The sequence below is a fragment of the Anas platyrhynchos genome, chromosome 1 (genome assembly GCF_047663525.1).
Source record: "Anas platyrhynchos isolate ZD024472 breed Pekin duck chromosome 1, IASCAAS_PekinDuck_T2T, whole genome shotgun sequence".
In the NCBI taxonomy this organism is placed as follows: domain Eukaryota; kingdom Metazoa; phylum Chordata; class Aves; order Anseriformes; family Anatidae; genus Anas; species Anas platyrhynchos.
The window spans coordinates 112,818,259-112,836,101 of record NC_092587.1 but is presented as its reverse complement, the minus strand read 5'-3'; the positions used below and the strand labels follow the sequence as shown (position 1 = coordinate 112,836,101).

The window sequence follows — 17,843 nt, the reverse complement described above, 5'->3', positions numbered from 1 at the left end:
GTGAATAACGATTAATTTAACCTTAAATTAACTAGAGTTGTCTGAAGTGTTAAACATTGAAGAATTATGCAACAGACATCAAAATCAAGTTAAGCTGCAAAACTCTGAGGACTTTTATGTATCTCATCTATTTAGCACAGTGGTAGAAAACATATTAATAGGACACTATGGGAACTACAATGTGCTTATCTCATTAGCCAGATTGGCAGTTAACTGATTGAATCTTGGGTACAATCTAGAACTTGCGGAGAAGAAAAGGCCACTAGAATGAGAAATAATGGCATCTTCAAAAACAAATTTTACATATGATCATAATACACAGTGTTATGGAGATACAGTCTCCACAGGCATGTGGCTGCATTAGCTCATGTCAGTGGTGGACAGGAGATCTCTGCACTGTGGCCAGTACGCTAAGACATCCCAAGTTAGCAAGTAACTGCAGTCAAGCTGACAGAAACTGAGAGATTTCCAGCTGATAACCAATTCTTGTTTGACATACTAATGCTCCATGATGCTCTTGAGAGTCTTTGCTGTCTGGTATTGCCATAATCAAGTTCTGTGTTCATGTAGCTCTGGGTCAAAGTGAGGACCTCACATATTCATACTCATGCTGTACCTGAGCATATTCTGTGCTCTCTGCTCTCTCTGTGTCATTGTACAAGGTGTTCATCCACATCAGGAGTGTTCAGCTTTCAAACAGCTCCTAAGACCATGGGTAGCTCCAGCTCTCACTCTATTATACTGCTGCTTCTACTTTATGCATGGAGGCTTTTCAGACAAGAGGGAAGAAAGGTTAAAATAATCAAGGAAGTTGGAAGAAAATGTAGAGTCTTGTAATGTTGAAAAAGCAGGGACTTTCCCAGATAGTGAGTGAGGCAAGGGTGTGCAATACAAGAGACAAGATGGCTGAAGAAATGGTAGACATGTAGAAAGATGATGGGCAGCCTGCTTAGGAGATATCAAGGTAGAACAGAGGAGCCCAGAAGATATATATGCAAGAAGTTAATATCATCACAGTTTAATATCTTCATAATGGAATAAAATGCTTTATCCCATCCCTATTAGAGCACATACGTTAGCTTTTAAAAGATAATAGACATAAATATTTTAGTACCATTAACACTCAGATAGATTAAAAGCAACTGAAATGGCTAGCTTCATGAGCTGACCTTTTATCACCAGCATTATATATAGTATTCTGGGGATGGTTAAACTTAGAGAGAACTCAAACTAGTACGTTTTGAAACTTCTCCATGATATGGAACCGTACATACAGTACAAAGTGTATAAAGTATAATCAGCTGTACTGTTTAAGATATAGATTTTCTGTGTCTGGCTTATAAATCTTTAGTCTGATTCAAATAGAATTTATCTATATATTCAGTTACATATTTCAGTTAAAATGTATTCCAACCCCCAAGATGAAATGCAGGAGATGTCTACACGGCACAACAAAGCCATGTCTAGGTAAAAAGCTAACAAGTACTAGTGGTGCAGTTACATTCGTGCAAGGCTCTTGCAGACCAATTTACGTGTTGACAGCTATTGTTCTTTCAGTGGCTGCTTGGGGATATCTAGGCAGCATTGCACTATGCTGAGCAGGCATTCCCTTGCAGAAAACAGCCTTTTGTTTTAGTTTGAAAGAATAAATGCAAATGATAACTCTAGCCTCACTTGACAATAAGCATGAGTCTCAGAGCAGTCAGAACCCTTTGTCAGCATGGTCTAAATAAAAGGGTAATGTCAAGAGCAACATTAAACTTACTTTCACCCTGTGTGGTATTTTTCTTAATGAACATTTTGCACTTCTCTGTCATTTATGATCACGTATAATATATCACAATATATTGTACATATTATTAAAATAAGACTATCAACACAACATTGAAGGACCTTGGGAGATGCTATGACTGAGCCTGTGCAGTTCAAGTAGTAGGAAGTCCCTGCCTCAAAGATGTACAGTCTATTTAGATAAGATAGATAGTACTTGTGGGTTTAAGGCATAGAGAAGGAGGTGGATACACTGTGATAGCAACAAACAGCATGCTAGTTTCACAGCCGTTCTTTTTGGAAATGTGGGAGAGTGTGAAGAGAGGGAGAAGGAAGGTGTTTTTTTTTTTTTTTTTATAAAGGAACAAGTTAAATGGAGAGAAAAGGGAAGGGAGAAAGCATTTTAGGAAAGATGATGAGCTGGATAAACCAAGACAGAAGCAGCAGCACATGATGGTGAGAAGAGCAAGTGGTAAAGGATAGGAGCAAACCTTTAGTACAGCAGAAGGAAGGCAATCAATACCACAGAAATTCCAGAAAGAATTACCTGTTAGCCATCTAACAGGTAAGTATTTAGTCTGATTTAGTCATGTATACTGCATTTCCAATGAGTTGAGAACTGCCAGCAGTGATTCATCTACTCAAGGCACTCAGATTAAGATAGACTAACTTTTATTTAGATGTTCAGTATTCACTCTGTTGATAATACAGGGAGTTTAATTAGCTTAGACTGTATATTCACATTTTATGTGGATAAATGTATGTATATAGTATATACATGTATATCCATATAAACTTAGGTGACATGAGTCCCAAGCCATATTGATTATTTCATCTGCATCTCCTGTTATTATCTTCATTAGCTCTGAGGGGCTGGCAGATTGAAGGCCAGGGCTTGACTTTGTCCATTTAGAGAAAGGGAGATTTTCACCCTACGTGGGAAGGTCACTGATAACAAAATAATCGTGCAGAAAGTACTACACTATAATTTTCTGATTTATCAGTGTGGAAGACATCACCTTAAACAAAATCTAAGTTCTCAAATTCAGAAAGGCTGATTTACCACAGCATTTCTCTATTTTAATGCTGTTGCAGTTTCACTGAAAAATATCTGTGTAAGGGAGTTGTAAAAGGTATGGACAGGGAGTGATTTTCATTATTAGCATTTTTGCATCATCTGACACATTTCTTGTTCATTTTTGCTTTTGAAGATTCATTTTCATAGGTCTAACAAGAAAAGGGTGCTAAAATTGGAAACTGTGTGAGATACTTTGGTATTATTCAATCTGGAGCCAGATCTGACACTGAAGACAGTTTTTGCTTAAGAACTTTCATTGAATGAACATGATCACAGCACAAAACAAGATCACAAGGTACCTGAAGAAATGGGTTCAGTTTGAAATGTTTGATCTATTCTATTCACTTATGATTTGTTTTTTACAATACATCAAGGCAAGTAATAAGTAAAGCATATTTTATTAGCTCATTGTTCTCTTAAGTAGTTTAAATAATCGTTTCTAGATTTCTTCGGGCATGCTTCTACCTATAATTATTCATGTGAAATCCCTGGTTTATAAATAGTCTTCAAGTGATTCTTACAAAAATCTGGAGTTTAATGCCATAAGAATGCAAACAACAAGATGAGTCTTTCCTTTTCAGATCAGAGGGGCAATGAGTTCATGAAACACTAAATGCAGACACTATTAACATCTGAAAATATATAAGCATTATGAAAATAGATATAAGCATATAGAAAATGGATATCTACATATATTTTCTATATATAGATACCTATTTTTCTATATGAAAATAAATAAGCATTTTTAAGTCTGTTTACTATAGCAATTCTTCTCTGTTATGCTTCCACCAACTTTTTTTTTATATATATATATATATAAGGAAGCTGTTCAAGGTACCTTTTATTTCCTCTATTAAAATTCAGAGTATATTAATATACGACCTAAAAAGGAAAATAGCAGTTTCTTAAAAGTTTGATCTCCAGGTCTTTGAATTGTTAAGAACATTTCCACTGATTATATAGCTTTTCAACATGCATTAATTATACAGAGTCACCCTTCCAGCCATCAGGAGATTTAGATGATGAAATATATGTAAAATTATCCACTCTGTCTTGAAGACTGTTTGTTGAGACTTGAGTTATGCTGGTTTTAATGCAGTTTTAACAACCCAAAGTGTTTTTTTGCTATATTTTTTAGTATAGCATCACTACACCATTTTGATGCCAGGATATTCTTCTTCATTTTCATCTTATACGTACACTTGCTAGTTTCACATTGTTGGCTACTAATGCTACATTTAAGCTGTAACTACTTCATTGCAAGTACCTTTGTCTATAATCTGTTAGAACATTCAAGCCCTCTCAAAAGCAAGCAGTACATACAGTGCATTGGCTGACAAAGTACAGAAATTGAAGTTCTCCTTGTGTTTAGGCAACATGACTTCTTATAAGAGATGTGTTTTTACTGGGATCTGAGGCAATCAAATAAATATTTGGGTATTCTGTAGGGTCTTTTTAATGGCAGATGAAAATTAATCTGACATACTTTACCCACGAGAGCAAAGAATCTGAGAATGTAAACCTGCCTTTCATCATGTAATAATACCAGCAAATTGCTTAACCCCTACCTTTGGTCTTTCTCCTTACCCCAGATATTTATTTTTTTACCTAATGTTCCCCTTAGTTTCTTAATGGCCATTTCACATTTCTACTTAAATTACTCTTCTACAGTTGACAGCAGATGAAACAATTACTTAACAGCATAATAATGTAAAACATAATCGTTTGTAAAATAATCTGTATATTCTGGCACTGTTACCACAATAAATTAGGGATAATTTAAAATTTTTAGTTCATAGATTTGCAGATAAAAGTAGGTTGTTTTTGTTTTGTTTTGTTTTATTTTGTTTTAATATTTTTTAGATTCATGTTCTCTGCACTACATTTTTAAATGAGTTTTTTTCAGTTATTTGAGAAAACCTGAAAACCTGAGATTTACTTCAACTTATACCTCTCATAAAATGCCAAAAATATAAAGTCACTTTCTCTCTTCTTTTCCTTTTGTTTTTGTTCTTTTTTTTTATTATTGTTGTTGTTCTGTAAATATGAGTATTATCTCTCCTGCTAACATAAATTAAAAACTGTTTTTTTATTTTTTCTCTTTATATTTCATTTATTTATTTTTCTTCTGGGAGATGCACGTACACTAGAAAATGTTCATACATACTCAGTAGCACTCAGCAAAAACTATTAATGCTCCTCCTGTTCCCAGAAAAGTTTTCTACCTTTGGAACTACCATATGCCATTCCCACTATATAATATAGGAGTGTTTGTATCTTCTTGTTAGAGAATGACAAAGTATTTGCAGTGGATTTAATGCAAGACTCTGTGAGCTATGTATCTCGAGTTCAAGGCAAATTGAAAAGCTTCTATAGAACTGCTGCTGGATTTTCTTCCTAAATATGTGTATATATATATTTGTATATAGATATATATATTTTTTTCTATACATATTTCACAGTCCAAGCATGAAACATGAGTAAGTTAACTAAAACTATGAGAAACGTAAAAACTATATTCCAGTTCAGAGAAATAAACTCATTTTCTCCCGTTGTTAATGCCAACTTCCTCCATGTAAGTCTTCTGATATCAGAGTTACTGAGTGTGCTTCACAAAATCTGAACACTTTAATGAGCCATACTCACACCTACTGCTCAATAAGTATAGTGAATCCAGGTAAGGTACATCCTCAGGAACTCTGCTTACTTCAAATATTCAAATACTGTATTTTAAGTTCATTCCAACTGATGCAAATTGAAATCGCCTCTTGTGGCAAGCACAGTATATTCCGCTGTAATATATTCTTAGCCATTCAAATGCTGGTATCACTGCAAGGGAATATGGATTACTTGCTCACATTCTCACCTCTCACCTTTGAAGCTGAGGGTGAGGCCAACTTGCCTGAGAACACATTGTTCTGGGTGTGGCACAAATACAGTCCTTACAGGACCTATCCCAGATGTTAAAAAAATAAAAAATAAATAAATAAATATATATATAAAAAACCAGATAGAACCAACCATCCTACTTGGGAAGGGTAAGATGAAATAATAAAAATAAAGAAGACACATGCCATACTTTAGTTTTGGTGTGGAGAGAGATGAAAGGAAACTCAATAAATTTAGGCAGGTCTTACTTATGGCAGGTATTTTAGTAATAGTAGAAGAATGCAGTAACACAGCTCTTTTATTGATAAAGGTCCTAAAGATGAGCTATTAAGCTATTACTTTTCTTTGTTGTATATGTGTCCAGATAAAAATGAAAGTTTCTATGGTATTTTTCAAAGAGCTCCACCTCCTTCTGACAATCCCATTCCATCTAAAATAAGCTATGCTTTTGAGAGCTAAGTGTAGGCTATTGCTAAAATGAATAACACATAATGAGTGCTGCATTTGCCTACACATCATCACTTAACAACCAGTATCTAATTCATTACTGTAAAGCATTTTAGGATGTCATGAGTATGAAAGACACTACATAAAATGAAATTCTATTATTCTCATTTAATAGTATTTCAAACATAACACCATTTCCATGTAGTTTGAAAAGTAATTTAAGATATCCCAAGATAGATTACTCTGAGCTAAAATTTTAGAAAAGGTTCTTCTTGTTCATTGAATTTGCATTTAGCAATTGAATAGCTATTGCCTGAAAGGATATATCAATGAAATTACTAGGGATTTGCCACTGAATTACTTTTGAAAGTAACAAACCTTCAGAAGAAAAAAAAAATATATATATATATATATATATATAATGGATATAATGTGTCTCAGTTCTGGTCCATAGTTCAGTCAGTACAGGACTTATGAAGTACTATTAGAAATTTTAGCCAAAGTTCTAGATTGCTTCAACAGATTCTTAGCATGCTGGTGCAACTCTGCATTTGTGAACTGGCGAAAGCACAACAGTATTTTCAGCTGTTCAGTAAACAAACAAAACAAAGATAATGCTCTCACCAATTTGTCTTAGCTGAAGTAAACAGCCATTGACCAGAAAGCTTCAGTATGTCCTTCAACTAGAAAAATTACAGGAAGATCATGCACTCTCTTTCTCAGCAATTTTTCCTTACAACACAAGTGTATTTCCTTACAACACTCTGTATTTTGATTCCCATCTGGAATTTGTTGCAATCCTCATTCTTTGCTAATGCATGACACGGAACTTATTAAGTCTGCAAGGTATTGTTAGCACTATTAACATCTTCTCATGCATGCTCTGACAGTATCTATGGCAGAATATACAGCGAGAGAAGTCAGGCAATGAGAGCTTTATACAAAGGTGCCTCATTTTCTTTGGCTGAGAAGAAAAAGAGTAATTTAAAGTCCACGCTTTCTGTGCATGTAATGACATGATAAAAATTTGAGATTTAATTCAATTTAAGATTAAGGACTGCACAATCTCAAAATATTGCAGTATGGAGCAACAGTTCATTTGCCTTAAGCAAGCTTATAGAAAGGAAATATCTCTATATTTTTTCTGACTACAGTGGGAAAAGACTCTTTATTATAATAATAAAAATTATTATCATAGAATGATAATAATTAAATTTCATAGCAGTGTCAAACAAAACATTAAAAAAAAAAAAAAAAGGGAAAAAAAGTCTCCTAGAAAAAGGGCACTTGCCACTTCTTTCTCACACACCCTCAGCTGAATAAGGACCTCAGGTCTCACTGACAGTGCAAAAAGTATAAAGAGTTTTAAATATCTATCTTTACTAGTTTAAGTTATGCTTCACACAGTAATTCACATATCACACATATCACATATTTGTACATTTCACACATCATTGTACTATATACATGCATATGATTTCAAATACAAAGAGTGGGATTTATTGCTTTTTATTCATCCAGGAAGATAATAGCTATCTCACACAGATATGCAAGGATAGCACATAGCTGCACACAGACCAGTCCCTTACAGTAGCAGAATCTATCTTTGTTGCTCCCCTAAGGCTGTTGAAAACTTACATTCTTGGCCCTAGAACAGGTTAACAAGAATCCATGGACTCAACTCCCTCCAGAAATCACTACATGTTGACTAAATAGCTACAAAATATATGAGCCTACGAAAGATACAAGCACTAGCTGAGATGAAAAGTAAGGACTGAATTGTTTGGTGTACTTTCTAAAGTTGCAGTTCCTGTTTTCCTAGTAATCTTGAGGAAGAATACCACCAGTGTCTGCTCTTAAAGAGGAGTTCTGACCTGAAGTGAAACCCCACTTGCTAAAGATAGGATGAAAAAAATGTTTTAATGGCTTTTTACCCCCATGCTAGTCTGTCAGAACTCATTCTGTTGGAAAGGATGGAATTTCTTACTTATTAGCCATCAAAAGCAAATTTCTTAAAGTTGTTTTAATTTCCTTAAAATTTGCCATTTTGACAAAACAGATGAGTGGGAAAAAATGCTGTGAGTTTCCAGAAGGACTTCGTTGTGTGTATGTTTTCACAAACTAATGTTCATTAGAGAAGAAGAAAAAATTCAAAACCTTAGAAGAGTTTCATACAGATTCTAAACATCAGTGATAATGGTAAAAAAGTGTGTTGTTTTTTGGTTTTTGTTTTTTTTTCAAGAAAATATCTGGAAAAAGAGAGGTCATTTTTTGAACCTCTCCTATTGAGAAACCACACTCCTACAAGACTACCTCTGTCTTCTGAAAAAGGAGGATCAATTTCAGTAGTCCTGGTCATTTCCTTCCAGAAAAGGCAACCAAACCCTTCCTATATTTTCAAGTGCAACAATTAGCTCAATCTTGTTAGCCATTTCATGTTGGCTCTCAAATATGGAAATTCACATGGGTGACAGTTTCATAAACCTGAAAACCTTAGCTTCTTCCCCTACGTGATATATCCTAACTAATGTAGAGAAAATCTGTAGTATCTAAAAATAAATATTTCTGTTTCATGCACTTACCTGTCAGTGGTCTCAAAACACTACAGAAGGAAGAAGTAGGAAAAAGTACATTCTGCTAGTGTTTGCCTGTACCAGCTTCTTCAAAAAAAAAAAAATATTTGATCATTAGCAGAACTCTAAGGCTCGAAAATGTATAACCTTTTCTTATATATTTTATTTAACACTTTCATTTAAAAGGGAAATGGTATACTAGTCTCCTATGTCCTTATGATAGACTTCATTATTAGTGAAAAGTACGTAATAATATGCAAGAGAAAAGTATTAATATTTAAAATCACTACTACTTAATAGTCTAATAAATCCAACTTTCCATCTTCAGGACTCAACATTGATCTTCCCCAACTGTTCATTCCTGATAAACTGTGAGTTCTGTAGTGGAAGGGGGTGTTTTACAGTCACATTATACAGCTACATGGACACAAATTATTGATGATTTTCACAGTGCTGTGCTTTGCTTTGATGATTAATGCTATACAAGAAATTGCTATACATTACCATTAACTTTTTTCTTTTTTTTTTTACTGGCACTCTTGTGCTATTTCTAATGCCAGTTTTCTTTCTTCCTCTTGTTTTGTGGTTTTGTTTTGATTTGTTTTGTTTCTCTTCCACAATAACGCCTGAATCTGATGCTGAATGATATGTTATCAATATGGCTTATACCATTAACCTTGCCACTGTTGCAGAATATAACCTTAAACCCTTGTCTTAATACTAAATACACTAAATGGTATGCATACAGTTGCAAAGCATTATCTGTTCTTGTCATGAGTTCCAATGTTTCCTATTGCTATGAAATGTGAGCTTTTGTTTGCAAAACTCTGGCTTTCTGAAGTGCAAGTAGTAGTAGGTTTGGTATAGAAAAATTCTTTTAGATTTTTATACCAAATATAAGCCAGTACTGGAATAAAACAGAAATGAACAACCCTCTCTCTTGTCATATCATAGTCAAATAGCATTGTAAAACTATGTCTATACTGTCAAATAACATCTGGTAGGGACTACTCTCACACCATTCTCAGCTCATTGCTTACCCCAGTGCTGTTCATACAGACTCAGCCAAAGAAATATGGTGCCACAATGAATCCTGTCCCCAGCCATCTCAGCAACTACTGCAGGCCACCTCACACAGAAGTCAGCACCTTGCCCCAGGGCTGAGACAGGGAGCAAGGAACACCTATTTGAGGTTACTGTCCATTAAAGTTGTATCTTGGAGGTAATTTGCTCTGTTTATATTTGGGGGAGAAAAAGCTGCTTGTATAGAAAGTCAGCATTTGCATACTCATGTCCTATAAGTCACTGTCTCCTGACCTCAACAGGGGCTTAGACACAGCTCCCACACACATTTTTAATAGAAGTTGATACCCAGTACTTTTCCCTTCATCTGGAATTGTCAGCTGTGAGCATCTAAAATGTTTGCATTTTAAAGACAGCTGTGGTGTAATAGACAGGTAACTGGTAGCTGTGCTTACCCACAGGGCTGAGAATGAGTTACTAAAGAGGCTTGTATAGTTCCTGAGATCATAAGGGTCAGAGTAGCCATAACAACTTCTCAGAAACAGCTAACTGGGTTTTAAAGGTTTGTGAAGGGTTGACATTTTTAATTTAACCCAAACTCTTGCTCTAAATTCAGTAGGTGAGATGCAGATTCCAAGAGGTCATACCCTCTTGGACATCAGTCCCTGTTAAGGGGAACTCCAGCAAATCTGAAGGTTTGACCAAGACTGACCAAGCCATCTGCCAAAGCAGGCTTAGTTACTGCAAATACAAGTGTATGACACAAGAAAACAAAGCAGACTAAAAATTTGATTTCACAAACAAGTGACAAAGACAAGCAGGTTTGAGTGGGAGTCCCTCACACACCAAAGGGAAAAAACAAACAAACAAACAAACAAACAGTATTTCATTCAATTCATTTAGTTGTCAGGCCCAATATCAAGTCATTCATTCAAGCTTCCATTAGAAATTCATATCTCTCTAAATAAGCTTTTTTCTTTTTTCTTTTTTTTTTTCCAGTATATTTTTTCTGTGTGATGGCCATTTTCACACATTTTGTCAGAAAACCTGAACACATATGCAAATTATAGTACAGAGCATAAAATGGGAGAATTTCTTTCTCCATTATCACTGTGGATGAATAAGTTCCTTTATTCCAACCAAATACAAATGCACACACAGAGAAATAAATATGTTTCATTCTTCAAAGTTAATACAGTCCAGAGATTACAGGAAACAAAAAATAATAACAAGGGCACTGGCTATTTAGAAGCATATATATATCCCTAAATACAATAGAAATATATAAAGGAGTAATGTCCTTCCCTCATATTGCCACTTGCACTCAAGTGTATTTTATATATATATATATATATATATATATTTGTTTTTTATTTTGTCTGTTCCCCCAGGAGAAGCCCAAAAGAGAAACAGAGATGGCCAAATTGACAGAGTCAATGAGTGAGTACAACAAATAGGAAGTTCAACTACTTTCTTTTTCCATCTATTCCACTGCCTCACATAACACCACAAAAACAGAAAATAGTGCTTGCATTCAGGGATCTCATTCCAACCCTGTCTTCACTCCTAATTTCATCATAAATCATTCCACTCCTTCCAAAGAAAAAGAACCCCTACAGGAAGGACTTCTATTTTCTTTGTTCACTGTTTAAATCACCTGTATTTGGATATAAATCCAGCAGAACTCCTACTACTTGTTTAACTTCATGAGCCGAAATTTCACTTCAAGAGAATGTATCTACTCGTGTATGTAATGAGTGCCTAATTTATTATATTCAGGTTAGAGTGTAAATTTCTTCATTAGCTTACAAAACGACCCACTAAATCCAGTACAATTATTCAGGATTGTTACCTATGCAAGATTTATCCAACAGGAATTATGCCCAGAGATATTTGAGAAAAACTTTCCATTGATTTCACTGGTTTCTAAGACACATGTATCATCTTGAATATGCAACCCAGAAGTCATTTGTGCTTCCTCTTTAATACCAGATCCAGATAATGGATTAATGCTTATAAACACTTAGCTGAGAGACTCGGACAGGATAATCTATTCCAGAATAATATTTGGAGAAAATTTAGGAAGAAATCCTGGCAAACAACCATCTCTTTCCCAAAACGAATCTTACTCCACAGCCTATGCAAGCTTAAATAAATTGACCTGAAAGAGAGAAATCTTTTACTCTGTTTAACCAGAACCCATAGAAAGATGGAAACACAGACATACATAAGACTCATTTACATTAGAAAGTTATTTCCTGTTGTTGTTATTGTTGTTGTTTGTTCTGAAAAGAACTGTTGTTAGGGCAGCACTCCCATGCCTTTTTGCTATCCTGTATGCTCAGCTTCCTTTTGAAAACATTGACTGTATTTCTTTACATATGTTATTGCAAGGTAGAATAACCAATGATAGCTATAAAAATGTATATATTATTTCAGTATCAGAAGTGATCTATCCCACAAAAAATTCTTCAGACCTGGGAGAAACAATAGAGGCATCAAAGCATCCATGTACTGGAGGCCATATTCCTAAAGTTTTGTGCACACATACAGAACTCAGAATTCAGTCTAAGAGCTCCCCTCCAAACTGTGAGTCTTACTAAGCAGTAGCAAACTGCAGGGAACAGTATAAGATACATGGCAATGTTAAACTCTAGTAAAACACTGGCTGGAGTTCTTTCCATTGATCTGTGCACTGATATCTGAATGCTGTTGTGTCTATTTCTTGTCCCCCACTCTGCTTCTAGTAAGACCAGGCAAAATTCAGGTTTCTGAGGGAGGCTCATAGATGATATTTTCAATTTTTCAGAACAACAAGATCCACATCCCTATGCCTTGTCAATTATTAGTAAGTAGAAAGAATTATTTCTCAGTGGTGCAACAAAATCTATGAGGTAACACAGGAAAGATCAACAATACAGTTTAGCAAGGTCCAAAAGGACAAAAAAAAACAGACCCTCTAGAAACTTTGTCCTCTTCTCTGGCATAAAGAATAATATGCTCCACTAATTTCTATGGATGTATAATGTCATTCTTAGAATCATCCTGGGACTCCATCGTTTCTCTGGCTTTAATGGATACTGGGTAGCTGTAGAATGATGCCCTAATGGGTGGAATGGAGATAGATGGGATGATGGAGGAAAATGTTATCAGAAGTGGAAGGAGATAAGTAGTATCTTTCCTGTGCTTTAAGTATCGGATGGGCTTTGGACAGCCTTTCAAAGACAATGTGAGAACCTCACCAAAAAGATTTAGGAGAATGCAAGCAGACTTTCTGAATGTCTTGAAGAGCAAAAGGACTGTCATCCATAAAAGTCCATAACTGATCAGGAGGTGTTCAAAAATACACTATGCAGCTCCCTTAGGATTCCTGTTTTCCTTGTGAATGATTTTTATTTTGCTTCTTTTAAATATTTACTGCTGCTTCATATGAGTATTTGTTCATACTTCATGCAAATATTTTATGAAATTTTCCAATGGATTCATAAAATTTTAAAGTATTTTTAGTATAAGTCACATGCTGGAAGGAAAAACCTCACTGAATATACCACAGTGCTCATGATAAAGCTAACGCAGATTAAAAGCAAAAAAATGGAATGGTAAAGCAACAAACTGGCATATGGGCAAAACAGATCAAATAGTTCTTAAAAAAAGCAAAGGGTGCTTAGACCTCTGGTTTGGATTGCAGAGCCTTTTTCTTGCAACTGAGAAAATAAATAAAGGACTCCAGAAATAGTTTGTTCATGGCACTAGTATGGCAAAATGATTATTTGCCCTTCACCCAAAAGCTCTGCTTCTTCTCTCTTTCCTCTTCACCTTTTTGCACAGTTCCAAAATTAATATATCACCTTCCTTCCACTTCTCTATTTTGTTCTCTCTACCAAAATGCTATGATGAAGTTACCAAGCACTGTTCTGTACCCTTACTTCTCCATACAGATTCTCTGAATGTTTTTCCTGTAATAAAATCTTAGTACCTCAGATTCATGTCATACTGTGCATTAAAAGGAACACTGGTGTAGTAGTTTTCCCAAGTCAGTTATCCTTACTAGCAGGGACAACAGTTTATATTTTGTCACATTCTGTATGTTCATCTGGTGGTGGAGGTGGAAAATCTGTCATATTATAGATAAGATTAATAATAAAATAAAATAAAATAAAATAAAATAAAATAAAATAAAATAAAATAAAATAAAATAAAATAAAATAAAATAAAATAAAATAAAATAAATATATATATACCTTCTGTACTTTTTCTGTAGGACCTATATGATGATGGAGAGATATGAGGTATCATGACAGAGCCCTGCACTTGTGTGTGTTGAGGAAGCAGTCTGCCTTGGGGGTTAAAATAAGAAAATAAAATAAAAGAGAGAGAGAGAGAGAGAAATCATTATGATATAACAGTTAAAGTGCAAACTAGAAAAAAATGCTGTGCTACGTTTATTTGGGATAGTCACTAAGAGCTGATATATAAGCAGAAATGTGTAGCACACAAGAGCACTCTTTGCCCCAAGTTATTATTTTACAACACTTGCACAAAATTAATACAAAGCCACCATAATTGCATTGAGCCCCAGGTAGATGTCCAAGAATTCCTTTATAATGCCTTAAAATCCATATGCATTCTGAAATTTCTTTATAGCTTGAGCTGGGCAATTTACCTCATGTAATCTTAGAATATTTGAAAGCTGAGGTACAAATGAAACCAGGAACCAGAGTGTTTTCCTAATGCTTTTCTTTCTCTTCTGTTTTTCTCCTGCTTCCCATGCACTCTTGGTCATTTTTAAACCAAATGATGGTACTATCTTTGTTGGGAATACCTAAAGCTCAGCAAGCAACGTAGTAAATATTAAGCAGCACGGGGAGGTAGCAGAAATTTGGTCTGCTGTATTTAGAATTATAGAATCACAAAATGGTTCAGGTTGGAAGGGAAAGACCACCTAATTCCTGTCCCCCTGCCATGGGTAGGTGTCCACCATAGGGAGGTGTCCACCTCCCACCAGACCAGGTTGCCCAAAGCTCCATCCAGCCTGGTCTTGAACACCTCCAAGGATGGAACATCCACAGTTTCTCTGGGCAGCCTGTGCCAGTGCCTCACCACCTCCACGGTAAAGAATTTCCTCCTTATATCTAATGTAAATCTACCCTCTTCAGTTTAAAGCCATTACCACTAGTTTTATCATACACTCCCTGGTAGAGTTCCTTTCCAGCTTTCTTGTAGGCTTCCTATCAGTACTAGAAGACCACTATAAAGTTTTCCGACAGCCTTATGTTTTCCAGGCTGAACAACCCCAGCTCCCTCAGCCTGTCTTCATAGGACAGATGTTCCAGCCTTCTGAACATCCTCATGGCCCTCTTCTGGAATCACTGCAACAGGTCCATGTCCTTCTTGTGCTGGAGGCCCCAGAGCTGAACACAGTGCTCCAGGTGGGGTCTCACAAGAGCAGAGTAGAGAAGGAGAATCCCCTCCCTTGACCTGCTTGCAACACTGCTTTTAATGCAGCCAAGAGTACAGTTGGCTTTCTGGATTGCAAGCATGCCCTTGCCAGCTCATCTGGATTGCAAGCATTTACTGCCAGCTCATGTTGAGCTTCTCACCAACACCCTCAGGGCTGTTCTTAATCCATCCTCCACCTAGCCCACATTTGTGTTTGGGATTGCCCCAACCCAGATGCAGGACCTTGCATTTGGCCTCTGTGAGGTTCACACAGGCCCACCTCTCAAGTCTGTCAAGGTCCCTCTGGATGGCATCCCTTCCCTCCAGCATGTCAACTGCAACATACAATTTGGTGTCATCAGCAAACTTGCTGAGGATGCACTTGACTCTACTGTCTGTGTCACCAACAAAGTTAAACAGCCAACATTAATTTGTCCAATATGAAAAATTAGATACTTTAGAGAAACATCCTGTACTGAACTATTCAGTCCTCAGGAGTGATCACCATTTTGAATAAGAATTTTTATAAGACCCTTAGTGAGCAGCCAAATACAGTGATACCTTGGCAGTAGCTTAGGAAATTCCTTTTAGGTCCCAGTATTAAAATACTGGAAAAAATCTCCTCACCGGTTTCTCCTCCTGCTATTCATTTAGTCACAGTGTGCATCATGTTCCTGAGCTGCCTCAGGTGAAAGAAACCTGTTTACATCATAGCCCCTAATAAGCATCTATGAGATGTCTGTCTTATGTCATGGGCTACCTGGATTCTCCTTTTGCAACATGATGGCTCTTGGGCTTGGATAGCAGCTGCAAAGCCCTCCTCAAGCTCCTGTTATTTCCAAAAACCCTGCCAGGGCTGTGTTCTTTCTTGAGGAACAAGTGTGCTTGTCCCTTGTCTTTCATCCAGACCTATCTTTGAGGCTTACTGGTTTGAAAAAGTTTGGAAAAACTTTTTCTAAGGTAACATGGAGGTCCAAGGTCTCAACCATGAATTATGCAAAAGCATGGATCTAGGGTGCCATATGATGACTGCAGCATAATCAATGTATGACATGAGCAGTGTGAACTTGCTACAGGTTACAATCAGAAATGGGCATAGCTGGTTACCTTAAACCAGTTAAACAGAGAAGTGACATCCAATTAAGATGCCCTCTGGCAGTGAAGGTATGTCAGAAAACAGTCATACTTGTTCTGGTTCCCAGTTAAGCCACAGTTAAGCTCCTGTGTTAGACCAGTCAGAAGCAGAAGAGTTGGTCAAAACAAGGATGTTTCTTCATTTGTTAAAAATACATACATGTATATCCCAAACGTCTGTAATTATACTTTCAATGTTAGTGAAACAACGAAGACTGAGACCTTAGATTACTCAGAATAGAACCTTCTAAATTATGTTTGCCATTAATTTTACTCAGAAAGAAAAAAAAATGTTTCAAGTTAATTTGAAAGACTTTTCAGGAGCACACAAACGCTAGGAGAGATCTGTTTTGTGATAGAGTGCTTTTCACTAAAGTTTTCTTTTTATCTCCAACATCTAAATCTGAAGTGTCCCTAGTGCTCTCACACTTGTAGAGAGGCTTTATGAAGAGAAAAAATATTTCTGCTTTGAATTACTTTAAAGTGACAGCATTTGCAGATTTACATGTACTAGGGTAGTTTCTGGATATTATTATTATTTTTTTTTAGCAATTCTAATTATTTTGAGTTTTAAAACAAGTAAGAAAAGAGTATGGTACATTACAGTAAACACATATCCATTATACTATATATTGGTATAGAATACTGTGAACTTTCTACTTCATTTTTTTTTCCCGCTATACTGCCCTCATTTTCTTTGTGATTTTGTTAAGAAACATGACCCTCTTTACCATCACATCACAAGTTGGTGGTACATGTGTAAATGCTATCTGGTGTGAACACAACACCAGCTGTACACACAGAGTACTAGGAATTTGAAGAAATGATCCTAAAAGCTGCATTTCTGTCTTGAAGGTCTAGAAGACTGATTCTTTCACCTCAGAAAACAATTAAAAGTACAAATATCCAGTCCAACATTTTCCACTGATATTACATGTGATTATTTAATTAGAAAGAGCAGTTTTTTACTTGGCAAAATTCAAGTGCAAAAACTCCAGAGTGTTCAGAAAACTCATACATAAAGTGACTTACATGTGTGAGAAAGTTACAGTCATTTATTTTCAAGATACTCAGTTATCATTTCATGGTTAACCTTTTTATAAGAGCATGCCAATAGTAGAATAGTAAGTTTGTTTTTTTTTTCCAAAATATGCATTTTCATCATCTCTTACATTTTCAGTAACAGAAGAGCTCTGCTATGATAGATATTTCTATAAAAACAGTTTCATGGAAAATATTAAGTCATAGAGCTACTTGTTTAATTAAATAGAATAACTAATTACTGTTGACTTGAAGGTATACATAGATTGACATAGTTTCTTTCAAAATTGATTACTTAAGACTTTGGTCAAATTTAAACTACAAATGACCAGAATGTGTATTTTGTTATTATTGTTATTATTTCATCAGCAGTTAACTAATGCATATAATGAAATGAACAGAGAGAACTGCACTATTATAATTAAACAAAAATACAGTTTATTCCACAT

The 17,843-nt window shown here is 35.6% G+C and overlaps 1 protein-coding gene across 3 annotated transcripts in view; it reads left to right on the top strand.

The window, feature by feature from the left end:
* Positions 1–17,843, top strand: part of KCNJ6 (potassium inwardly rectifying channel subfamily J member 6) — a 166,439-nt gene that overhangs the window by 37,791 nt on the left and 110,805 nt on the right. Inside the window, exons 2-3 of one of the 3 annotated variants that reach the window (XM_072026943.1) lie at positions 9,086–9,128; positions 11,172–11,220. The exons of 1 other annotated variant lie outside the window; for it this stretch is intronic. In XM_072026943.1, the coding sequence (XP_071883044.1) occupies positions 11,196–11,220 (25 nt within the window). In that variant the 5' untranslated portion in view covers positions 9,086–9,128; positions 11,172–11,195. The remainder of the gene's footprint in view (positions 1–9,085; positions 9,129–11,171; positions 11,221–17,843) is intronic. One more of the 3 variants, XM_027449120.3, reaches the window with a different exon arrangement.